Source organism: Leptidea sinapis, chromosome 15, assembly GCF_905404315.1.
Source record: "Leptidea sinapis chromosome 15, ilLepSina1.1, whole genome shotgun sequence".
Taxonomy (NCBI): domain Eukaryota; kingdom Metazoa; phylum Arthropoda; class Insecta; order Lepidoptera; family Pieridae; genus Leptidea; species Leptidea sinapis.
Window position 1 is genome coordinate 8,073,334 of NC_066279.1, and position 26,985 is coordinate 8,100,318.

Consider the following 26,985-nt stretch of genomic DNA (forward strand, 5'->3'; position numbering starts at 1 on the left):
TTTTAATTCCGTGGCCATCTGGAGGGCAAAGCCAAATTGGCTTCGAAGAAGCTGGGCGTCATCAATAGAGCACGGCAATACTTCAAGCCGGCCCACATTCTAGCGCTCTACAAAGCGCAGGTCCGGCCACACATGGAGTATTGCTGTCATCTCTGGTCTGGTGCACCCCAGTATCTGCTCGATCCATTTGACCGCGTGCAACGTAGAGCAGCTCGAATTGTCGGGGACTCAGTGCTCTGTGAACGGCTGGATCACTTGGCGCTGCGTAGAGACGTCGCTTCATTGTGTGTCTTTTACCGCATTTATCACGGGGAGTGTTCCGAAGAGCTGTTTAACCTGATTCCTGCCGCCGAATTTCACCATCGCACGACACGCCACAAGTTAGGATACCATCCCCACCATCTGGATGTGTGGCGGTCCTCCACAGTGCGGTTTTCAAGAAGCTTTCTCCCTCGTACTACAAAGCTGTGGAATAAGCTTCCTTGTGCGGTGTTTCCGGGACGATACGACATGGGTACCTTCAAGAAAGCGCGTACACCTTCCTCAAAGGCCGGCAACGCTCGTGTGATTCCTCTGGTGTTGCAAGAGAATGTGGGCGGCGGTGATCACTTAACACCAGGTGACCCGTACGCTCGTTTGTCCTCCTATTCCATAAAAAAAAAAAATTACCGCGCCTAAAAGAGGTTTACTACAAAACTATTTAAATATATTTTTAAAAGTGCTAACATTATAATTATAAAACAAACATCATGTAATACAAAATCCATAAAATATCATTGACGAAAGCAAATTATCCTTGTTCATCTCGTTTCAATGATGCGTATATATTTAATGGTCTCTAAATATTGAATGTTTAATATTGCAGGTGGAATACTCAGTTTATCAGTACTGATTGTTATAAGTACGCACATCGAGCTCATTCATATTATAAGAAAGTACTTCATTAGTAATTATAATTATACTTTAATACTTATAATTCATAATTATCAATAAATATTGGGTTACCCTACGTGATCAAAATATAGTAGTCGTTTTTTTCACTTTAGCATTATTATTAGTTTCGTACCCGAAAGAAAATTAACGGGAACTTTAAACACCACTGTCCATCTGTCCATCTAGCAACGATTTGAATCTTATAAGCCGTAATAGTTAGCAGGATGTCTATAACCAAAATCGAAAGCCGAAGTTGCGGTCTGAAACGAAAGAACGACGAACTTCGAATTAAATCCTATTACGAATGAACTTCGGCTCCGAAAAGTGCGGACGTATTTCGTTTCGGAACAATAGACATAATCATAAAAAGTGACGTTGTACTTACAATCATAATAATGTCGAACAACGAAATGTAAATGTCAAGGGAATTTGGGAATAATTGAAACGAAAGGCAAAATGTGTAATTGCGAACTTCGTACAGATCTTCGGATCCGAAACACTTTCGTAATAGGAAAATTTACGATTCGTCAACCGAAACTTCGTATTTCCATTTTGGTAATAGAGCTCCTGAAACTTGTAACGTTGTAATATATTATATTCATTCAATATGATCCGTGTGGTCTTACTGAATAAATATATTTTGAAACTGTAAATCCATTCTTCGGTAGACTCACATAATACGAAGAATATCCGATAAAAGCCGTTTCAATTCTATACAGTCACGTCAAAAGTAAGTCCGGGTTTCAACACAATATTGCGATTTCCATATCATGTCAGTTTTATAATATGTTCAAAATAAAATATGAATTTGGAATATTTTCCTGTTCTTTGTCGGTGCATATTTTCAAAGCTGCATGAAAATATGCATTATAGTGAAATAAAGCTTGACGCGATACAGAGTTTTCAATATTACATTTTATCAGGAATTCTGAATATGATTTCAATATTTTTTTTTACTATAAAGAACTTATGCATAAAACTGGATCCATTGCGATACATGTTATGTGTTTATCCCGGTCAGACCAGTAGCCCTATTCTCGTAAAAAAAAAGGAGAATAGAATCAAAGAGACCTTATATCAAAAAGTTAAATTTCGTATTTTTGTAACACAAATTGACGGTTCAGTTCCGACTGTGATAAGTCACAAGTTACATTCCGATTTAGAATTCTCGTAAAAAGATCGAACGTAAAATGTTGGACGATGAGTTTCCCCAAATTTTGACGTTTGCCAACCTTAATAGTTGACAACCTTAAAACATCATAATATATATGACCATATAAATAACCCTTTTAATAGTATTTGAAGCAATTTAGATTTAGTAAAACAACAATGGTAACTTCGAGTGAGCTTTCGTGGGAGGCTTCTTTGTGCAGGATTTAGGCTGGATTATGGATACTACAACGGCGCATTTTTCTGCAGTAATGTGTAAGCATACTGTGTTTGGGTTTCAAGGGCGCCATAGCTAGTGAAATTACAGGGGCAAATGAGACTTAACATCTTATGTCTCAAGGTGACGAGCGCAATTGTAGTGACGCTCAGAATGTTTCAAGAATCTACTGGTAAACTACTGGTAACTAGTAGGACGAATTAACCATCGGAACGACTACATACTAATATGACTACATATATAATATGAATATTCACTCACCTGAATTTCATTCACCTTCCCGTAGATGGCGTTCTCGAGGCTTCGATTCTGCAAGCGGGCTAGCGCGTCCAAGCCATCCTATAATTAAGCAATGAATTTTATTTGTTGCTCATGAATTATGCTACTTTAGGAAATAAGTTAATAAAAAATCAAATCTTTATTCATAAAGCAAACCAACTAAGTACTTAATGCTCTGGACTTGTTAAAATAGGTTTTAAGTAATGTTACCTTTATTTTCCCAAAATTTTTTCTGAATTGAAATTCCTATCATAAAATGATTTATTATTAGTTGGACTCTGTATGCAAGCGAACTAACCTTAAAGTTGCAAAAGTCATTGAGCCCTATCGTTTATCGATTCGTAAAACACCAATTATTGTTACAAAATTACATACATAAGAATATAATAATATTTACATATTATTAAATTTTGTTGTTGTAGCTGTAATCGAAAGTAACAGATTATTATGTAATAAGTATATTTCAAATTCAATTCTTAAATACCATCACGTAAAATGATATAAGCTATGTAGTCCATTTAAAAAATTGCTGTTATATCGGCTGTCGAACTGGCAGTAATAAATGATTTGTTTGATGTTTGCCATTTCATATTTCAACTTAAAACTATTAGCATTATAATATATAATAAAAGCTGAGAGAGCAGAGATAAATGTTGTTACTACGCACATCGCGTGACTCCAAACAATAATAATTGGGCCTCTTCTTTGACCATTCCTAACGGTTGTTTACACAAAGTTTGACAATGACAAACACTAGCTGTCATCTTTATTAGATTTTAAAACACATGATACATTTTAGAACATAAGGCTGGGTTCATATTAGCTGTTATAGTTAAGATTTAAGTCAAATTTAACGTTAATAGTAATGCTGACTTTAACATAGACTGCGGAATGTGTTGCACCATCGTATTCCATGGCATCCTCCTCCTCCCTGCATCGTAATCCTCAGTACTGAGGGTCGTGAGGGTCGTCAAAATTATGATGACGTCATCTAAAAATTGTCACATATTGTCTACCCATTAATGTACCAACCATCCTACTGTAAAATGTGATTTGCAATAAAATATTTTGATTTGATTTGATTTGAAAAAAAAAAAATTGTCTAATAGTGCGACGCATTTTTGCTTAACCGGTACTTTACCATGTTTTTTATTGCTAAATTGAGTTGGTGCAACCCAGCCTTACTGTTACGAAATAACTAATAAATGTGTACGTGAAACACATTTATTGGTTGTTTTGTGAGTATATAAATAATAAGTATGCTTATTATAATTTTTTTTTGTGAAAAAGTGACAAGATCTGTAAAAGGTTCACCTAATGGTAATGTTTATTATAGTTATTTTCATAGTATTATGTCCTAACATTATACCTAAATATTAGCTACGCAATGTGTATAAAATTATTTAATCATCTACCTCTTGAAATAAAAAACTTACCAAAAAAACGATCTACTGGACTCCTGTATAAATGGTTAATCAACAATTTTTTTTATAGTGCTAAGGATTTTTTATATTTTAAGTCAACTTTTGCATGCAAATTTAAATTAGCCGAATAGAAGACACTACAATAAATATAAGATCTATAATGTATACTGTATTCAACGCAATAAATAAATTTAATTTAATTTTATTTCCTATGGTATATTGTTATGGGGCAATGCAGCTGATGCTAATACCATCATTGTGCTGCAGAGGAGGGCTATTCGCGCTATTTATTACCTATGTTCTAAAGAAATATTAAGAGAAAGGTTTAAAGAAATGAACATTTTAACTCTCAATTTGCTAGAGACTGTGGTAATCGTAATGTAAACACCAGGAACAAACATAACCTTGTTATGCCTACTACTCGGCTAAGTCACTATAAGTCTTTTGTTGGGCGATGTATAAGCTTCGACAACAGAATCCCAGAAAATGTACACAACAAATGTGTTACAAAATTCAAAAGAATTGTTAAAAAACGTTTGAGTGAGAAAGGTTTACTATAACATAAATTATTTTCTTAATGATTCTACAGAATGGGATTGGAGCGACCGCCCTCAGGCTTTTTAATAATAAATTTTACTGTACGATATTATATTATTAAAAAAAATTAGTAATCGACTAAGATTCTTGCGCCCGTTCTTCTAGTATCAGGGGCATACCTATTCGAATTAATAGTTCTTCAGACTTTCAATAAATGGTTTCAAATCCTATTTTGAATAAAAATATTTGAAATTGAATAAGTGATACGTCCAACCCATTACAATGCAGTACCGCTCGGGACTCTTGAATGGCATTAAGCTCGTCACTGTGGGACATGAGATGTTAAGTCTCATTAGCCAAGTGATTTCACTAGCTTCTTCAAGGTATTCACAGCAGAAAAAAATAATGGATACGACACTTACAGCCACTGTCTCAATATAATTAACGCTAATGCTATGCTATGTATGTTACACAACTAGGGGCTGTACAAAAGAAATTCTTACGCATTTTAAACTATCGTATGAATTGTGGTAGGGCTAACTACAATGAACTTTTAAAAACATACAATTTACTTTCACTTAGCCAAAGACGTCACTTAATAGACTGTGTCACCTTAAGAAAAACATGTGTCAATGAACTAGCTTGTCCTGAACTTCTCCAGCTTTTGCCATTCAATGTTCCTGCCAGGTTTTTACGCACACACAGAACTTTCAACCTACTGACTCCTAGAACCAATATTGGGTTTCGCGCGCCTCTTCACAGAATGTGTTCATCATTAGATTCTTACATTAATGTCGACCTGTTTTCGCACTCCTCTACTGCTGCATTTAAGACTAAGTTAAAACAACAATTACTGTCCTTACCTTAAACCTTGTATCTTTATTCATTATTATATCCCTGTCTGTGTCTCGATTTATATAATACTGTGTATTCGCCTAAATATCTATTGTTTACTTATCTTATCGTTCTGTTGTCATGTCTGTAAAACTGTATTCTTTTGTGTTCTCAGTGAAACTATTCTAGGATATATCCAATATTGTAATTTGTATATTTACTTAATTTAATTTTGTACTATAGTGATGTATCTGTTTGTTTCCTTAATAAATAAATAAGTAATAGAAGTCTGTCACAACCTGCAATTGCTTTATCTGTATTTCAAGGTCCTGAGCGTCCTTCCAGAGCTGTTCGTAAGTGAGTCGAGCTTGACCTCCCCCCATTCTGTCGAGCAACATCTCACCCCGGAGAACTGGAGGCATTGTCTCCTGTAAACAAAAACTTGATTTATAAACCGTATGTATTGTAACATATTCGTAAATCACATACAACAATGAATAATTGAAGGAAAAAATGAAGATTGTCTGCTTTTGAAATATAATTACCTCCTAAATGAATAGTTATATATAAATTGAGATGTATACATAATATTAGCTAATTACTGCAATCTGAATTAATTAACCACTATATATACCACCTGAAATAATTTTATTGTATAATATATACATATTTGAATAGAACTGTCATAAGCAATGACGCCTTATCAACAGGTAGTCGACTCACATTTATAGATAAAATTGTGTTGTTTATAATTTTATTCTGATATCTGAACTTTCGCGTCAGCTAGGTTTATGGGCTGTATTATAAATATGACTTTTCATTATTATTTATTATCAATACAAAAGTTATTTTAAAATATTATAAATTTCCAGATGAGTTTCATTGCCAATTGTAAAAAAGAAAGAGGCCTTTAACGCGAATGGATTCAGAAACTATTTGTTAAACAATATATTATTTTACCAAAGTCCACAATAAAAAGAACTTTCACACAAAAGTTCTGCAGCTTTATTTAATCAATTAATAACGGCTTGACTTTAATACTATATCAATTTACTTTTACGTTATAACTATTAGCTTAAATAGTTAAATAACTAGTTAAATGTTATTTCAGTTCGAATTAATACGTAAGTAGTATATTCCTCTTCTATGGGTTAAATTAGGATATTATGACGTTATGACTTTTAGGCTATATATATATATATAAGATAGGCAACATAGTAAACAACAGATATAAATATATATATAGTCTACATAAAATTATAATATACTAGCTGACCCGACGGACGTTGTTCTGTCAATAAACGGTTCGAGAGATATGGTAAATGCGTGGGTGGGATATACACAACAAACTATAAATGTAAACCCTCCTAGCTTCAACGAATATATTACAAAAGATGTCATTGAGATCGGTCGAATAGTTTAGGAGTTATTAGGGAACATACAAACATACATTCTCTTTTATATATATAGATTATAATTGCTGGAAAATTCACTGGTGATAGTGTGAGTTTTAAGATTTGTTCACATTTATCATAATACTGTTTGTTTCCTATACCTGAATAAATAAAAATACGGTTCGCCACTCGTTTGTCAGTAGCCTTATAGCGTAATTGTTTATGAATATCAAAGAAAGAGTTCCTTTTGATACAATTATTGTGTCTCGTACATTTATTCAAACAGAAACAATTGCATTATGAACGAAGCATAAAACATCCCCAGTTTAACCATATTGTTTGCAATTTTAATTCTAGCTTTTTATCTTATCTTGGTTAAGTTTATGTTAAGTCGTTATTATATAAAATAAGTTAGAATTTTGTATTGCTTGTTCTTTAAATGCAATCGCTAATTATTATCGTTGAGTCTTATAATTGTTGAAGATCCATAGACTCTATATTTATGAAAAGCTTGTTCATGTATAATGTAATTGTAGTGACGAGACGAGCAATCTGATGGTAGGTGATACGCCGTGCCCATTACAATGCACTGTAGTTCAGTATTCTCGATCGAACCTACAATTCTGAATGGCGTTGCAATTGCGATAGAAACTTCGAGAGATAAGATATGAGATTTACCAGTGGGAGGCTCCTTTGTACAGGTTGCCGGCTAGATTATGGGTACCACAACAGCGCTTATTTCTGTCGTGAAGCAGTAATGTGTTTTGGTCCGAAGGGCGCCGTAGCTAGTGAAATTACTGGGCAAATGAGAGTTAGATATCTTATGTCTCAAGGTGACCGAATCAGAACCAAATCGGTAAAACAGCGCAAATTCTCGCTTATAAATATTTATTGAGGTGGCTTAGACATGTTGATATTAACATTATACAACGAACATTGATAGAAATGTTAGAAAAAGGTTGAACTAGCCGATATTATTTAACTAATAGATAACTTAAAAATAAAAGTAAGTTATAATTGGTTTCACGCGATAATAACTGTGAAAATGTGTCATATATGACCGTTCTTCTCGGCTACTACAAGTCTGATCCAAATTGAAGCGCTCGACTCTCAAATATCCTATATCGGAAGAAGAGTCAGGACAAGATTACTAAGTCTACGAAAAGTATGAGAGGGTAAAAGTAAATGTATGTAGTCAGGGAAGTATTTTAATATCTTCTCTGGGAGGCAGGCGTAATCGGCTGAATTGGCTGAACCGTTACTCTCACCACAAAGCCCCCGGTTCGATCCTCGCCCGTCAAGTACTTATGTGTTTTCGGTATTTAAATTAATATATACGTGTATTCGACACTTAATACGAGTAAGGTAAACGCTCTTGTTATTCCTCTGCTGTTAGATTACATTAGAGTATTGGCCTCAGTGATCACACACCATCAAGACATACATCAAGCCGTATATTCGATTTCCCCCCTCTTCCAAGAAAAAAATACAATCAAATAAAATCACTTAGTAGTTTAAAGTTTTATTTCAATACAATCAAGCGAGTAGTTTTTAAGTAGCTATACTCATCGAAGCCGCATTATTTAAATATTTCATAGGGCACGAAATGCTTACGAGACGTTTTAAAATTGCCCCACGATTAGAGGCTTGGCATTATAGCTAAACAACTCAGTATTTCAGAAATTATACAAATCGTCGAATCCAAAATATATTTATCTATTTTTTTAATAGACTGCCAACAATCAATATTTCACGATATTCTTTATACCTAGTTGCTAAGATACATAATTAATCTTTTTAGATAAGATATTTTACCAGAAATGACCAGTTTGTGGCACTAGGTTATCTAAGTTTCTATTTTGTCTTCACTAGATTTCTATAAGTAATCTATTCATTGAGTAAACTTATGATAAACCACTCTGTTTAATTCCAACGCCACCTGCTTCTATCCTTATAAACCTCGCGCGCTCCCTCTACATTTTTTCCTCTTTTCATACATGCCGGCCGGTTCCGGGTGCGTTTGGACCTTTTTTGTTTTCAAATAGTCGACGAATGTCCTACGAGGTTTAGTATATAATTAAGTGTACCGCTGGAACATCTATCGGAGGGTCGCCAGGTTCTGGTGGGTAGGGCGGCGCGAATGCTCGTTTGGGTGTCCTCATCGGTGGCTGGTTGTTGAGCAGGGTCCTGGCGAGGTGAGCCAGGTCTGCCGTGCTCGACACCGCGCGGGCTTGAGCACACAGCGACTCGTATCTTCTCAGTTGGTTGTTACACTATAAAAAAAAACTCATTAGTATCCTATTAATACCAGCTCATTTATATTTTATTTATTTAAATCGGCTTTACTCGTGGTTCATAGGTGTTGATACCGAAACATAAAGTTAATATAATGAAAATTACATTGATTGTAGCAAAATTTACTGCTCCGCCGGCCAACTGTTGACCTATGTGCCGTGCCCACTTTAGTTTTGCAATAATTTGGGCTATGTCTGTAGATTTGGTTCTCCTACGGATCCCCTCATTTTTGATTCGATCTCGCAGGGAAACTCCAAGCATAGCCTTCTCCATTGCCCTCTGAGCGACCATGAGCTTTCTTATAAGGCCCATAGTAAGCGATCACGCCTGCGTACCGTAAGTCATCACTAGCAAGACACACTGGTTGAAAACCTACGTCTTCACACTGTGATATTTGCAACGAGAAGCTTTAATGATTTAAGATATGACATAAATTTCAGCAATCCATAAAGATGTTGATAAATGTTATTAACTAAGTTTAATATTTATATAACGTTTAATAAATCCGTGGGATAAGAAACAATTATAATTAACCTCTCATCATTACAATACTAAATATTAATTCATGTTTCAAAGAGATTAAATGCGAACTATTCTCATCGGGATTAACACAAAGAGAATGCTGAATATTATTTTCATATAGCCATTCAAGAAGTTCGCTAAATACCTACCCTAGCGGATGTCTGCACTCGACAATCTAATTAAGGTAAGAGAACTTCTTTAGGTGGAAATGTAACGAGGATATCTTTATTATCACATGCATAATACCGTTAGACATGAGTAATCATTTTAGATAAAGGTTCTTATACAAATTAAATTTGTAACCAAAATTTATGAACTAGTTGGAAGGAGCGCTCGGACGGAACCCGATAGGTCGCGGTTTCGAGTCCCGCATCGTTCATAAATTTTGGGTACTGATATCACGTCACATAAAAACAAAAAATTAAAAAGGTTCTTAATTATTATTTGATACGAGATGTCTTTATGTGTAATTCGTTTATATGGCATTCTTAAGTACATTTACAAAAAGATTTTACCAAAAACTATTTTCACACTAAAGTTCAACTTTTACATGTTTTGACAAATTTGGTCTCGAAATGTGAGCGACGTAATAGTAACTAACTTGGCGAAATATACGAAGTTACCTTTTCAGAAATGATTTCTCCTTCCTGACAAATAGCGTCGCTGACAGCGGCTGTTACGTCCGTCAAGATCTCCTCTAATTCCTGAAAGTAAATGACAAAAAATAAATGACACATAATAAATCAAATGTGTTTACTAACTTTAGTTTCTTTTTATACTTCATAAGTCCGACTACGCCTCACAGTAGCTCTGATAGAATAGTAAGCACTAGAAATGTGTCTCATAGGTTGTAAAATACGAATATTAAGGATATATTTCACCGGGACACCACGGTGGCGCAACTGGTTGTGGTCATCCATTGAATGCTGTAAGATTTGATGTGCTATGCTAGCTATGGCACCTGGTAGTAACGACAATGGGGTAGTATAATTAAAAAAATCTGCATAAAAACCCCATTGATATATTTTATAAGTACTTACGTGCCTATAAATTCGCGTTTAGGTATATATGCCATTCGAAAATATATGCGTCAGACCTTTAACGAAAAATGGGCGCTAGAAACTTAGCGGGATTGTTTGATTAATAATATTTGTTTATAAAATAGCTTTGGCACTCTCCTTATAATCATGACATTACATCACCTGAAAATGCCTCGTGTGGAAGCGAAACACGGTTAACCCGGTCGCTTTGTCGGGGGTTCAGCGATAGCCGATACCTCGGTGGCGTACACCCTTAAGCCGGGGCTCGACCGCGAAAAAAGGAAGGTCATTAATGAGTCCGTTTAACTTGCAACGATAATTTCCATGGTTACTCGCTGTGCGAGTCATCCCATCGGTTGCGAGTTTCGAGCGGAGCGAGGCGTCAGTGCTCATGCCCTTGGTTCGCCCGATTCTAGTGGCCTTTGTAGTGTCTTTCAATTTGTTTCGCTGGCAACTATTATTAGGTCGAGCCAAGATCATTATTTTCATTTAAGATATTTCTCGCTTCCTAAATTTCTGTCAGCTCATCTTTGTCCACTCAGTTCGTGGCCGAGCCGCGTTTAATTTCTATTTAGCGCGGTTTTTGTGGGTTCTGCATGTAGACTTTCGAATCTTAAGATAACATTTAGATAGCCTTGGCGCTGTCACTCGATTCACAAAATGTGGTATCGTCAAGAATGCCATTATATACGAATCAAAGGCAGTAGTGCCACCTCCTCTTTTTATCAGCAAAGTATTGCAAAACAATGCTGGCTATATATATATATATATACTAGCTGACCCGGCAAACGTTGTTTTGCCATATAAATTTTTTTTAGAGTTAGATCGTTAAAATAAACGTAGCCTAAGTTACTCCTTATTACATCAGCTACCTGCCAATAAAAGTCGCCGGATTAGCCGAAACAAACAGACAGACAGACCGACAGACAAAAATTGTAAAAAAAAAAATATTTTGGTGTATGTACCGTATATGTATTCATAATATACATTTAGTAAAAAACGGTTATTTCAATATTACAAACAGACACTCCAATTTTATTTAAATGTATCGATAATTCACATAATATTTTTGTAAATTATAGCCTATATGTTATTCTAGTGTGTAAGCTATATTCTTGCAAAGTTTCATCAAAATCCATTCAGTAGTGTTTGCGTTAAAGAAGTTCAAACATACATCCCAACATACAAACTTTCACATTTATAATATTAGTAGGATTATCTTTAATGAAATACAGCCCATGTTACTAAGTTAAAATATATCATTCAACTGGTGAATCAAACTTTAAAAGACTTATAAAGTTAGTTCGTACATTTATAGCAGTCAGTATGTGTCTGTTGAAATATCAAAACTCTTTTTCAATAAAAATTTCAGCATTTGTAACTTGAAAGAAAAAGTATGTTACAGTTTTATTGGTCATGTCAGGTAGAGAGTCAAGTAAACATAAAGTTGGAAAGCCAACAGACAACGACGCGGACGTAACGAACAGATTCGAGTGACGTTCGTGACATTCTGTTCAGAACTTATAATTAGAGTTTGCTCTTCAAGACAGGCACAGAAACATTGTTTTATTTAATCTTCGCATATATTTATTATTTTACGTGTAATGGTAAAGTGTGAGTCTAACAAATGGACTATTATTTTCGTATTGTTGTACTTCAAATATTTTTAACGTTTTAAAACGTTTAATTAGCATTTTAAGAACGAATATAATGCAAATACATTGAAGCTTTTTTAAGAAGACGAATTTAATGTAATTTTTTAGTACTAAATTACTTTAGTCAGGTAAGGGATAATCCAATTAACAAAGAAATGATAGCTAAGCTAGTGATATTACTGGGCAAATGAGACTTAACATGTTATGTCTCAAGGTGACGAGCGCAATTGTAGTGCTGCTCCCAAGTTTTGGGTTTTCAAGAGTCCTGAATGGCACTGCATTCTAATGGGTAGGGCGTATCAATTACCATCAGCAGAACGTCCTGCTAGACTCATCCCTCTTTATTTTCGTAAAAAAAATAAACAAGTCAATAGTTTTAGATCTTGCGATGAGTCAGTTTGTGATAAATTTATTTGCCTCTATAAAGATAAACATTAATCCTCTATTGATAGTATTATTTTCTGTCTCTGTTTATTGTTGTTTCATAAAGCTGAATCTAATTTTCATGAAATTAGTATCATTTAGCGTTTAGCAAAAGAATACTTAACGTTAGGATGATCTCAGTAAATGTATCTGAACGATTTTGAAACAATTTGTACTGTATATATTGTAAGTACAAATTATTTGTATTTTATTTTACACATTTCTTTCTAAAAAGATGAAAAATAGTTATATTTTAGAACATATGAGTTTTCTCAATGAAAGTAATTGGTATTAATTCGTTTTTATGGTTTTATAATTAGCTTAAAACGGTCAAAACTCAAATATTTATATTTTAGCTTATGTTTACGAAATTGGTACAAAGATTGCAAGCGTTGTTGACTTAAGGGACTTTCATGATCCTTTTATGAATAGATTATTATTCATTTTTTTATCATTATCTAGACTTTATTCTTATATACTGAGTGAAAGGAAATAATCTAATCTAATCTAGTTTTTATTAAATAATAATAATTTATAAAATTAATTGCAATACAATTTCTAAGAATTCAATGATAATTCTGAAGTTTTCCGAATGTCTTGTTGCCAATAGCAGCCTTGCAAATAAACGCGGGAAACGTTATACGTCCGAATAGACCAATCATAAGCAATATGTCTATTTATAAACATTTACCCCCTTATTCAAAATGGTCCGCTAACTTTAAACAGCCGCTTAGGAGTGTTTTTTTCTCATTCTGACTTAGGTCAATAGAAGAAGACAGAGTGAGAATTAGCAATGCTTTAAGTTAGCAGACTATTATGAATAAGGTTAGTATATTATTGGTTTATTCTCAGGTATAACACATTATACCAACTTTATTTGTGAGGCCGATATAATTTAAATCATATCATTTACAAGACCTATTTTATCTTGATTTTTTTAATTGTTTAATTAAAATCCACACGTAGATAAAAGGTTTATACGTAGGTCACACTAACTAAACGTTTAGCGTAACTTATAAAAACAACATGTTTATAACCAAAATATTATGTTTAGTGCTTTTCAAACATTTTTTCATGAGATCCAACCATTTTTTAAAACAGGAGGATCACAGATCTGAAGGCATGTTTTCTACGTGCTGATTGAACGCTATCACTGCCTCTTCGCAATTGGTAAAAGTGAAACCTCTCATCAAATCTTTGATTTTGGGGAAAATACAGAAATCACAGGGTGCTAGGTCGGGGCTATGTGCAGGATGGGTGAAGAGTTGAACTTTTTCAGAAGCTTAAAATGACTTAGTTTTGTTGGCCGTGTGTGAAGAAACGTTGTAATGATGTAGGAGAACGCGGCTTTTTGGTGGTCTTTCGCGAACTTTTTTAACACCCTGGGTAAACAAATGTTAGAATACCGCTCGTCATTAACACTCTTTTGATCTTCAAGTGGAATTATGCAGATGGGATCCGTAGCTGAGAAAAAGATGCGATCATTTTTTACCAACGTTTCTCGCCTGCCTAACTTTTGTTGGCCTGTTCTCATTTTCAAACACCCATTCACAAGATTCCTGTGGTTTTTCGGGATCAAAATAGTAGATTCACGTTTCGTCTCCTGTGACAATGTCATAAACAGCATTAGGATGTCCGTGGTCGTACTTCATTAGCATCTGTGAGCACCATTCCACGCGAGCCCGCTTCTGCTCCGCTGTCAGTTCATGAGGGATCCAACGAAAACAAAGTTTCCGAACTTTCAATTCTTCGTATAAATTTTTCTGAATTTGTCTTATACCAATCCCCAATAGTCCTCGAATTGTCTCATAGGTAATCCGCGGGTTTTCTTCAATTAGCCGCTTAACAGTAGCCACGAAGGCCGCCCTGCACGAAATTCGTCATGTGAAAAAGCCCGACCTCTCTCAAGTTCAGCTAACCATCGCCTCACGGAGCTCAAGCAAGGTGCTTCTCTCCCAAAAGCATTTTGAAGACGAGCGGCACAGTCTTGAGAAGAGAGAACCTTTTAAAATCATAAAAAATCATCGCTCTAAAATCTTTTCGACTTAATTCCAATTTCGTTGCGTACGTAGAACTTTGATGTGTGATAAAAAGCAATTGACAAATGATGTTCCGCCAATTGTTAGGTAGAAGTCCCTTAGCTAGAAGTGCAAAACTTTGAGTGTGCCCCTTGTTATATTGTGTTTAATATAATATTATGTATTAGTATATATATATACAACTCTTTGATAATATAATGAAGACCTAATTCATATACATATATGTATATCAGATCATCGAACGTGCCGAGATTATAAATTTAAAACATGATTGTCTGTTCACATTATAATTGCAAAATCAGCTTCGCCTAGGGCGCTCTAGTTTTCAATTACATGAACGTCAGTTTTAATTAAAATCTGTTCGTGTCTAGAGCTTCAAGATTTTATCATAAATAGAATTTATTACAACAAATATCAAGAGATTCGTTTTGATTATTTGAGGACTCCAAGGGTTTGTGAAATATTGCCCGAATTGATAGCCCGAGCGTTATCAGATTACTTAATTAATTTAAAAGGGGAAGTTGTCACAGGATATTTGCAAAAGCAGTTTATAATTTAAGATAGACAAATGGGTTATCTGTAAAACGTTATTTGTTGACAGTTGAATGAAATATAAGGTGATTTCTCTTGAATTACAATTAAAAATGAAACTAGGACGCTAGGATGTTATTAAAAATTTTACAATTTCTGTCGATTTGTTAGTGGGTGATTTGTCATTAATATCGCCTGTACACAATTTGCAGACAACGTATTCTTTCATATTTTGACCACACAATGCGCTGGGTCGACGAAAGCTTAGAGAAGATAATTGTGATCGGAAATACCGAAGGGAAAATATCGTGCGGTTGTTCTCCAACAAGATGGACTGACCAGATGCAACCATAATGCTGACCACAATCCTCAGACATGAGACAGAGAGAGAGATTTGTCAATCTGCTAAAGCGATCTTTTGTATTTATTTTAATGTAAATAAGGGATGAGACGAGTAGGAAGATCACCTGATGGTAATTGATACGCCTGGCCCATAAAAATGCAGTGCCACTCTAGATTATTGAAAAACCCAAAAATACTGAGCGGCACTACACTTGCGCTCGTCACCTTGAGACCTAAATTGTCAAGTCTCATTTGCCCATTAATTCACCCTTCAGACCGAAACACAGTAATCCTTACACATTACTGCTTCACGGCTGAAATAGGCGCCGTCGATCCCCATCATCTAGCCGACATAACTGTAAGAAGAAGTTAACAGGTAAGAAGTACAAATGTTACTTTATTTATGACGTTTTTTTGTTTTTAAATGTCAAAGTAGCTTTTTGTGTATTAGAAATTTTTAAATGTTAAAATACTTTTTTTCAAAAATGCATGAAAATATTGTCATTGCTTTCGAAGAAAGAACACGGGAAGTATTTCGTATTTTCGGACAAAGAAAAATAAAATCCATTGCAGGAGCGTTTTTTGAATTTGGAACATTACAACGCTCCTGCAATGTTGTATGAAACGGCGTGCTAGGGTTATTAAATACTTTTTGATCGGATCTCTTTTGTCATTTTTGGCATACCTTATAATAATAGTCTGTTTACGTTTGCCTGTCGGCACAGATGATAAAAAAATGGCGTCAAAGCTGAAAATTTATCTTGATTTTTTATTTACATACCTACTAAATAAATATAAATTTAATAGTGATTAAAATGAATTTCAAAGGTTCAGAGAGTGAAATGGTGATTGATTGTACTCCACCAGATTTAAGATCAGAAGCCAAATTGGCAATGGAAAACCTGCTTCCAGCGAAGTCAAAAGAAAAATACATGAAAGTACCTATATGAAAATTTTATGAATTTGAAAACGAGAAAAATGTGAACGAACATCTTCTCCGAAACAGTATTTTTGGCGTATTTTAATGAGATTTATAAAACTAACAAGCCATCAAAAAGCCAAAAACATTATTATGTGTAATTTATTCCATGCTGAAATGTACAGTCCATGTTATAAACGGCATAATCTTGAAAAATTATGAGAATTTAACTACTTTTAATTTATATCATATATAAAAAGTGTGTTTTATTTCCCTGCATTGTTTTGAGAAAAGCACTATATATGCCTCGGCGGGAAATGGCAATTGCCTGTATCGTATTTAGTGAAGTCCTCGCCAACGGCCCGACGTTCAAACTCATACTCGACATACAATTGCCTACTTCCCGGCCTTTGCAATAGTGTACTATTTCACCATGTTTCTGAACATACAAGAATCTCAGTTCTACATTGACTACTCTCTCAATAATTGGATGTCTAGACGAAGAGGCAATACCCTTCGTATTAAAAGCTCTGCCTATCCTATATCTAATTGTTTTTAGGGAAGCACTAAAAGGCATAAAAATAAAAGGCATTCATTTTCTCAAAATTGATTCCTTTAGAATTCTTTTTGATGTCATTTCTTATACTACTAGATACTACTACCGCTTCGGAAACAAATGGCGCTCTGAGAGAGAAGAAGCGGCGCAAGAAACTCTCCCAGCATTCTTTTTTTTGCGCTCTTTTCAATAAAAATATACAATATTGTACAGTCATTTCTATCGCTATAAAATAATCACAATCTAGTCCCAGGCTGTCCGATCATTTAGATATTCAGCAGTGGAGTAATAAGATTTACGACAGAGCCATTTTTTTATAAAACATTTAAAATTATTTATAGATAATGCCTGAACAGTGGCTGGGACTTTATTGTAGAAGTGTATACATTTACCCTTAAAGCTATTATGTATCTTTTGAAGCCTACTAGAATTAGTTACAAGCAATCCCTTATTTCTAGTAATACATATAATAATAATAAAAATCACTATTAAGATCAAAAAGGTGACGATTTTTGTGAACATATATTAAATTTTCATAAATGTACTGACAATGAACAGTCATAATATTTATTTCTTTAAATTTTTCTTTAAGAGACAGTCTATAACCAAGCTGATATATAGCACAAACAGCTCTCTTTTGCAGTGCAAACACTATATCAATGTCAGCAGCATGACCCCATAGTAATATACCGTACGTCATGATGCTGTGAAAATAACTAAAGTACACTAATCTAGCGGTCGCAACATTCGTACTCTCTAATCTTTCTAACTGCATATGCCGCAGAGCTGAGTCTATCTGCTAGATGGGTAATATGTGGACCGCACTGAAGCTTTTTATCTAACGTGATACCCAAGAAGACCGTAGTGTCCACAAGTTCCAATCTCTGGTCATTTATAAGTACGTTGGTTTGTACCTCCGCTGTGTTTGGTGTAATGAACCGTAAACACTTTGTTTTTTTACTGTTTAAGTGCAGATTATTCGTCTCAAACCAACGCATTATCTTTGAGAGTGCATTGCTTACCTCGTCATCAATATCCGCACGTTGCTTCACTTTAAAAATAAGTGAAGTATCATCAGCAAACAATACAATCTCATGGCTATCATCTACCACAAACGGTACATCGTTAATATATATAAGAAACAAGAAAGGACCGAGAATAGAACCCTGTGGAACACCTATTCCCACAGGTTTACCCGAAGACCGTTTGCCATTTACATCGACTATCTGAACTCTTTCACTTAAATATTATTTTAACAGATTTAGGGCTCTACTCAGAGGTGTAAAAGAAAAAAAAACATCAAATACTAACTTTTTAAAATTCCAGATTAAACTTTCAAGTTTCCCGTGATCATATTGTACTGAAAAGTCGAAAATATTGTTAGGTTATGCGGTTTTGGACTTTTACTTGTTTGGTGTCAAAACTCGCGAAATTTCATTTTTTATTGGAAATTTGGAAGTTTAGTATGTCTTTTGCTTGCTACAGAATCATCTTTTTTAACAGCTGCAAGAGGCTCTTAATTTTAATTTTTGCTTATTATATTTGACGAAGGAGGTCATTGTAGACGATCACACATACGGAAAAGAACAAAGTGGCCATATAATGAAAGTTCCTTTTACACTCTTCCTGGTACACAACTAATACAAAAATAAATATGGCCAGTGTATTAACAATTCACCTAAGGAGATTTTACACAAATTAAATTTCAAAACAAAATTTATGAACGATGCGGGACTCGAACCCGCGACCTTCGCTTTCCATGCGAGCGCTCTTCCACTCAGCCAACCGTTCGAGTTGATGAATCTTGTATGTCTTATTCAACTCTTAGATTAAGCAAATTTTTATTTTCAACACAATTTGTACTTCAGTTTCTTATTATTATTTTTAATATAATTTACAGTTTTGCTTACGCTTTTGCTTTTCATTTCGATTACTCAACTTTCCGTATCAAACTTATTGCAAAACTTGTAGTACATACTATTAAAGCTTTAAGCACGAGTAGTAAACTTTGGGTGAAATATTAATTTTGACAGATTGCGAAATGGAAACTCAACTAGCTTAATTACTCAATGCCTTGGACTGTTTGTGAATAATAACCGTAGCTGGAAACGTTAGTTCTAAATCAAATATCCATTGACTGGTACGAATTCATTACTAATGTATTAGAATAATCGATTAAGTTTATTTCAAAACAAGCCGCCGCCCACATCTAAATCTAAGTTAAAAAAAAATGAAAAAATTGAACAGGTGAATGAGTTTGTGTATCCGGGTTTTAAATTTACAAGAGATGGAAAGTATGAGAGTGATATTAAAAGAAGAGTGAATGAAGGAAACATGGTGAATGGAGCTTTGCACTCTCTTATGAACAGGCAGAAGGTGTCTAACAAGGTTAGCTGTGCATGAGGGGGTGTTAGTTCGAACACTGGTGTACGGAAGTGAAAGTTGGGTATGGCAGAAGAAACATGATAGCAGAATAAATGCAGTTGAGATGAGAGCGTTGAGAAGTATGACAGTAGTTAAATTGAGTGACAGGATAAGAAATAGTGAGATAAGGAAATGTTGTGGTCTGAAAGAAGATGTTGTGACAAAAATTGAGAAAGGTATGCTGAGATGGTTTGGCCATGTAGAGAGAATAAATGAAGAACGATTGACGAAAAAAGTATATAAGACCAGTGTGAATGAAAGTGTTGGAAGGGGTAGACCTAGGCGGACGTTTCGAGACCAAATCAGGGACGTCTTAAAAAGACCAGGTCAAGAGTACCCTAAACCGAAGAGCATGTATGAAAGGAATAATGAAAGTGGACGAAGCGAAACAAGTATGTAAGGATCGTAGCAAGTGGAAAGAAGTGGTCTCTGACTACGCCTACGGGAAAGAGGCGTGATTATAAGTATGTATACATATAATACTACAGTATTGCCATGTACAAACCGAACCTTGTCAAACCAAAGCCAAAAGTATTTCTCTTTCAGTCCAAAGCTTTCTTTTATTATATGTAGACCCGTGAAGTGTCAGTGAAATATTTGAAAATACTTTTAAAGTTATTTTCCAAAATTTTGTCGGTGGCGAATTTTTACCTTTTACTGACATATGACGGTATTTTTATTTTGTTTGAGAGGATAAGCTATAGATAGTAAAAATTTTTATGTTGCAGGAATGAGAAATAAGAGAAGTAAATAAAAAGATTCAGTGAGAGAGATATATCTATCTTTTTTAAAGCAATATTGGTGACAACTAATCAAATAAATCTCATAAAATAAACTAAACTAAACAAAATCTCATTTATGTACAAATGATTTAAGTTTTCTTTAGTGTTAATTACGCCAATATTTGTTTTTAAAACAATTCGACACGTGTTTCTCCTCTACACGAGGCATCCTATGGACGTGTTGTCTCGCCAAAATCTGGCACGAGACTCTTTGTTTTAAAAACAAATATTGGCGGAATTAACACTAAAGAAAGCTTAAATCATTTGTATAATTATGGATTTCCGCAAAGTAACGCCTAATTCAATAAATTATCTCATTTAAGCTTAAATTTCGACCTTAGGCTACAAATTATTGTAATCACATAAAATGTTGTTTGGATTGTATAAAAATAACTAATTAAATAAACATAACTTTGACGATAGAATCTCGAAAATCCATAAACTTTGATTGATTTCTTTTAAGCGCTTACAAGTTTGATTAAAACCTGCAATAGGGATCATCCTCCTGATGGAAACTTATTTAATAAGATTTATATCAATCCATTGTCTATATTAGGTATTCGGACGGCTGCACAAGTTTTTTTCACGGCAATTATTTTCATAAATACTTCAGCATATTAATAGAATACAGGCTAAAAATATAAAATTACGTATCTCTAGTTATGAAAAAACCCATATTTTGATCAATTTGATTCTATTAATGAATATAGTATACCCTCCCACACACTTGCGCATTGTGAGGCGTATAGTAAAAGTTTATTTTAAAAATATATAAATTTAACGAGTAACTACTGATAAAAAAGGGGCATTCATAATTAACTAAATCCAACAGGGTAATGAACCTTTGCTGCATATAAAGCCGTAGGAAGTAAACTGCTGGCCTGATATTTAGACCGTAGTTGGTCTTAGTTTATGGGTCTTTCCAGAGCTCGTAGCCCGTACTACGCGTACATCTACGAAGCCGGCAACGCTCTTGTGATTCCTACGTTATTATCAACGAAAATGAGCTGCGGTGATTACTACCATCAATCTCATCGGAGTGAGTGTTAGGCTGAAATCTAAAGAGCGTACTTAGAGTTTGCTCAGACTTTACTTACGTAAAGTTTAGCGTATTCGTTATATAGTCATTCGACCTCTGAATCTGAATCACTTTATTTATGTAGGTCACGGAAATGACACTCATAAATGTCAAAAAAACATTTTTTCCTTATGAGTCTACTGCTACTTCGTAAAGAGTTGAGCTAATGAGAAGGAGCAGCAATTAAATTTTGCTACTTTTTTAAATCAAGATTTACATTTTGACCGTTTTACAAATCATTTCAATTACAATATAATATATAAAGTGATGCAGAAAATCAAAAAAAAACTTAAGCTAAGTTTTACTTAATACGTAAGTAACCATCACTACTCTGTGGTTTTACGTAAGTTATGTCTGAGGAAAGTCTAAGTACTACACTCTTTAGATCTCAGCTTTTTCTCGTTTTTCCTTTTAATCTCATAAATATTCTTCTCATAAAGTATTATGATAAATAAGATACAAAGTAAAAACAGAATTGTCGAATGTTATAATTCAGATATAAGTAAATAATTGAATAAAAATGAAATCAACTGAACTTAAATGAATTGAAATTTATTTGACTTAAATATAAAATGCTAAAGTTACGATTAATACTTTAATAGAATTTGCCTTAGATAATTAATACATCTAGATAGAGCTTATTGCTGTTTGACAACCGATGAAGACAGGCCAGGTTTATTACAGTAGTGTGCGTGACAAGCTTCGTCTTACACACGCGATTTGTATGTTACCACGTGTTAGTGTGCGTGCATTCTTCAAAGTCAAGTCAGAGGTTAACTGTCAAGCTCTTTTCCAACGTTTTTACAGCTGTCACAGTCAAATCAAATAAACTTTATTTAATTAGGATAAAACTAAGCGCTTTTAAATCGTCACTATAAGTATTTCTTTTAAATTACTGAATCACCCATATGTTCGGAAAAAGTTGAGCTCGAGAGAAAGTCATACAAGAAATTCAGCGGCCACTCTTTTCAGTCAAATAGAGTATTTTACAATTAGTCTATCTAGACGTGTAAATAATCTACAGCCATTTTTAATAACCTATCTATTCTTAGTTTAACTTACTAGAGGTAGACAAATATATTCTTTTACGCTTACTTACATTTTAATAACCTATCGACAGATAGGATTGGACTATAACTAATAACAAACTATATTCAACATAACTGTGGAAAGATAAGATGTCATTAAACGATGAAAGCAATATATCCGTAACTAGAGATACGTTATTAAAAACGCTAAGGAATATGATCTGCATACCTGTAGTATAGTAGGCAATGTGTGGTTGTGGTATTGTTCAATCATGGCGTTGGTGGCTGTCAATTGTTGTACGTAGGTATTGTGAGACTCGTAGTAGGCCGCCAGGTTAGCCGGGGTCGAGCTGTCGCAGTAGGTCAGGAACGCCGCTCTGTACTCCTGTCGACTCTGAAACGGGATTAACATGAGATGCCTTTCAACTCTGACGTCATTTCACATGAAAAGTTCTTTCGTTGAAGTTTAATTAAATTAAGACCGATAAGTGTTGTTTTAATATTGATAAATAACCAGTGTTAAATCGTCTATATAAATCAGAAAAATAGATTTAATAATAATAATATTGACACACTTTTGCACAAATCATCTTGCCCCAAACTAGACATAGCCTGTACTGTGGGTACAAGACAGCAATATATTTAATACAATAGAAATAAATTAAACATACATAAATATTTATAAACTACCTTGACTCGGAAACGAACATTCATATTCAACATATCAATGTTTGCACCTACCGGGATTCGAACCTGGGAAATCAAACCCAAGTAGGGAGGGTAAATTTAAATTGATACTTTTTAAAATAAATTTTAATGTTGCATTTTTGACTTATTTTGAAACTAAAACTACAAAATACGATAACTCAAAAATAGTTCACTTTTGCATATTGCTTATGGGGGTTAAAATTATTATAAATAGTCACCCCTATTATATTAGGAGGTCCTAACGTCATTCATTTGTACTAAAATGATGACTCTATTAATTATAAATCGTTTTAAGCGATGCTCTCAATAAAACGGGAGGGCAATCAAATTAAGTTCCATTCTGTTGATCCTCGCCGTAGTGATAAGTCTGACAGTTGGAGTGGATAAATCAAATGGATTGCCTACAATAACAAGGTGCTTAGTATTTTACGGTCATTTCATGGTCTCATAGTCGTAAAGCAATGTACTTCGAAATAGATTAATGGGACGTATCCTTCGCCATCTTCATCCGATGTGAATAAATTTAAAAACGGCCCAGATGTAAATTTTACTACTTAATCTCATCATATTAAATTCGTCGGAATATGTAAGCGACCGGACCGGGAAGGACTAGATTATTATTATTAATATTATTGTATTACTAGTTGACCTTACAGACGTTGTTCTGTTCAAAATAAAAAGAATGAACGAATTCAATGATTATTTTTTTTATGAAAATATGGGTCGAGATGAGCAGGACGTTCAGCTGATTCTTGAAAGACCCAAAAATTCTGAGCGGCACTAGAATTGCGCTCGTCACCTTGAGACATAAGATGTTAAGTCTCATTTGCCCAGTAATTTCACATACGGCACCCTTTAGACCGAAACATAGTAATGTTTACACATTACTGCTTCACGGCAGAAACATGCGCCGATGTGATACCCATAATCTAGCCGGCTTCCTGTGCAAAGGATCTATCTAAACCTGGCGGTGTGTGATCTGCCTCTGGTTACATTAAAAAACGTTTATAATAAAGGTAGTCGTTATGTTTACGCATCACGGTAAGTCCAGATAATTTAATGAATAACTTCTAAATATAGTCCATACTGGATGTTATTAATTGGGATGATTCCGTAGGTTACGTTTAAATTCCAGGAAACTATTGGAAAATATATCTAAGTTCTCTATTTTTCTATTCATTTCATTGTATTGCCTAAGAAGTCGTGGTACATTTTTGCTGGTATTAGAATATGAAGATAGTATTATTATAAACCTCAAGAATTTTTGTTTGTTTTATCGCGCTATTTGCTAAGTCTAATCTAAGTACTAGACTGATAATTCGTTATGTTTATAATAACCAGATTCATGGAAAATAGTTCGAGGCTTTCTAGGATTCGATTCGATTAGAGTCTATTGGCGTTCAGTGCACCAGGAGGCTAATAGGAAATAAATAGACCTGAATACAGAATTGTATTTTAATTTATTTAATTTTAAATTAAATTGTATTATATTATTTTACTTTATACATATATTATTTTATTTTAACTGGGTGCATACCTTTTAATAAAGATATATTATTATTATTATTATTAAAGACTTCGACAGCGACCGATTTTGAGCAGATTGGATTCAGTTCTCCGATACCTTTATAAGATCAAGTCCATGAGACGTCTTGTACTTCATCTTCGTACTCTTGGTCACCACTCACGAACCTTTTGGGCCCATCAATTATGTATTCTTCAAGCGATGTGCCGCCTGCCTAAAGTCACTTTACGAGAACTTACTAGTTATTTGCGCTTTGCCGGTAACATCACTTATACTACGACATCCTAACTACTGATTCTATAGCTGTATATAATTATTATTACTATATCTAAGTATAATAATATAATAATTATAGTTTGAAAATATCATATAGTACCCAATGACGTATGCTTTATGTTTTGTTTTGTTTTATTTTTCATTTCGAATTTGCATATTGTCTTGTAAATAAAAATGAAAACATATATTTTTTTCTTTTGTACAATTTCTGTTGTTATTGGTATTTCTTTTTTTTTAATTATGTTTTATTTTATGTTATAGTGTTCTTGGTGTGACCAAAGTAAGGGTTGTGCATACTGTGACATCTTGATTTGTTGTACATTTAACTCATCTGTCAACATATATTTAAGCGTTTAAAAATTTTTCACCGATTCCGACACCGATTCCAAAAATAACAATAATCGTAACAAGAATTAGATTGTATAAAAATACGCAATTATTTTTATACTTTTAAGTGCACAGTCATTATATATATAATGTTTTGGAATAGTGTTTTTGAAGGCGGTTGTTTTTTTGTTAAAATTTTTTTCATTTTATGATTTTTAGTGAATTTGAAGTACACCCACTAACAATTTGTCTAAATATGTGTAAATATACCAAATTTTTCAATGCAGCTATGAACGTAAGTACTTTGCAATTTGATTAGAGACAGTGTTCCGTTATTTTGTTTTGGATTCCGTAATCAGAATTTATCCAAACTCTCACCAAACCATCTTTAAAGTATATGCTTTCCAATAAAAATCATCGAAATCGGTTGGCGTGATATTGAGTTATGCGTAAATTTATCATCCACTTTGCTATACGTATGTATAGCAAAATTTAAGACTTTTATGATTTTCTCATGGATTCCACTGTCAGATCTGTACCAAATTACAATAGGACTACTCGAGAAGCACCAGCTTTCAAATGCAAAAAGAATTATCAAAATCGGTTCACCCAGTTGAAAGTTTTGAGGTAACAAACATAAAAAAAAATACCGTCGAATTGAGAATCGCCTCTTTTTTTGAAGTCGGTTAAAAACTGTAATAAACAGCTACTGGTTGTCCAATAAATTAAAGCTACATAGATAGCTACCATAATATTAAGTTAGAACTAGTATTCAGTTTTCCATTAAGGGAAGGCTTTACGGACTTTAGTATCGCCAGAGCATTCAACTCAACATTAGATTAATGTTATACTATACCTTTGAAATATTCTAAAATGTCGATTTTATTAAACAAATATTTCTCCAAAAGTATAGAGTTGGTGCCAACTTAAAAAAATCTATATAATTATTTAATTAGTCTCCAGTAGTAATTATCAACAATTTTTAGAATGCTATAGGGATCAATCTGACAGTTATATCCATTTAAAAAAAAAATTAACTGTACTATAAACGATGTTGACATAAGGTTAAAACATAAAAAATAAACATGACTTGACAGCCTCCTCTTAGGTGAATGTTGGCTTAAAACATAGCACCTGTTTTTCTTTAATCTTATTTCTTGATGTTTTTTAATTACTTATATTATAATTTAATAGAAGCAATTATTTCAATATAATTCCCGCGCTTCCAGCCGAACTGACTTCAAAAACTCATGAGTATAAAACAACTTAATAGAGATTTAATTTAATACACCTCTTATGCAAATCTTATACCTTAATATTATTAAAATACATTAATTTGTATGTGTTTCCTATTGATTGGGTTTTTAGTCTATATTTATAAACCTAGCTGTTTTTATGATTTGAAAGAGGAGGAGAAAAAGGAGATACATCCACAACCAAATAGACAAACAGACAAAAGCTCTATAAAATACTTTTTGGATTCGGTAGAAAACACAGCGAGTAAAAAATATTCAATGCACGGTTCTACTTTGTTAAGATTTTTTTAATTTATTTAAAGATTAAAATCGCCCATTTCATAATTCAAAATGTGTCACCGATCTAGTCTTTAATTAAACCTCAAGTTTCAGAAATATCATAAACTGTACTGCAAAATTAACACTTCACGATATTTTGTAAAAGGTGATTCATTCATTATTCACACACAAACACTGAAACGAGGAAAAGCA

The 26,985-nt window shown here is 33.8% G+C and overlaps 1 protein-coding gene across 3 annotated transcripts in view; it reads right to left on the reverse strand.

The window, feature by feature from the left end:
• The window catches only part of LOC126968458 (uncharacterized), a 252,731-nt gene that overhangs the window by 56,865 nt on the left and 168,881 nt on the right, over positions 1-26,985 (reverse strand). For all 3 annotated transcript variants that reach the window (XM_050813504.1, XM_050813505.1, XM_050813506.1), the window contains 5 exons: positions 22,652-22,816; positions 10,229-10,309; positions 8,876-9,061; positions 5,694-5,822; positions 2,582-2,659 (listed from right to left, as the gene is read on the reverse strand). In XM_050813504.1, the coding sequence (XP_050669461.1) occupies positions 2,582-2,659; positions 5,694-5,822; positions 8,876-9,061; positions 10,229-10,309; positions 22,652-22,816 (639 nt within the window). The remainder of the gene's footprint in view (positions 1-2,581; positions 2,660-5,693; positions 5,823-8,875; positions 9,062-10,228; positions 10,310-22,651; positions 22,817-26,985) is intronic.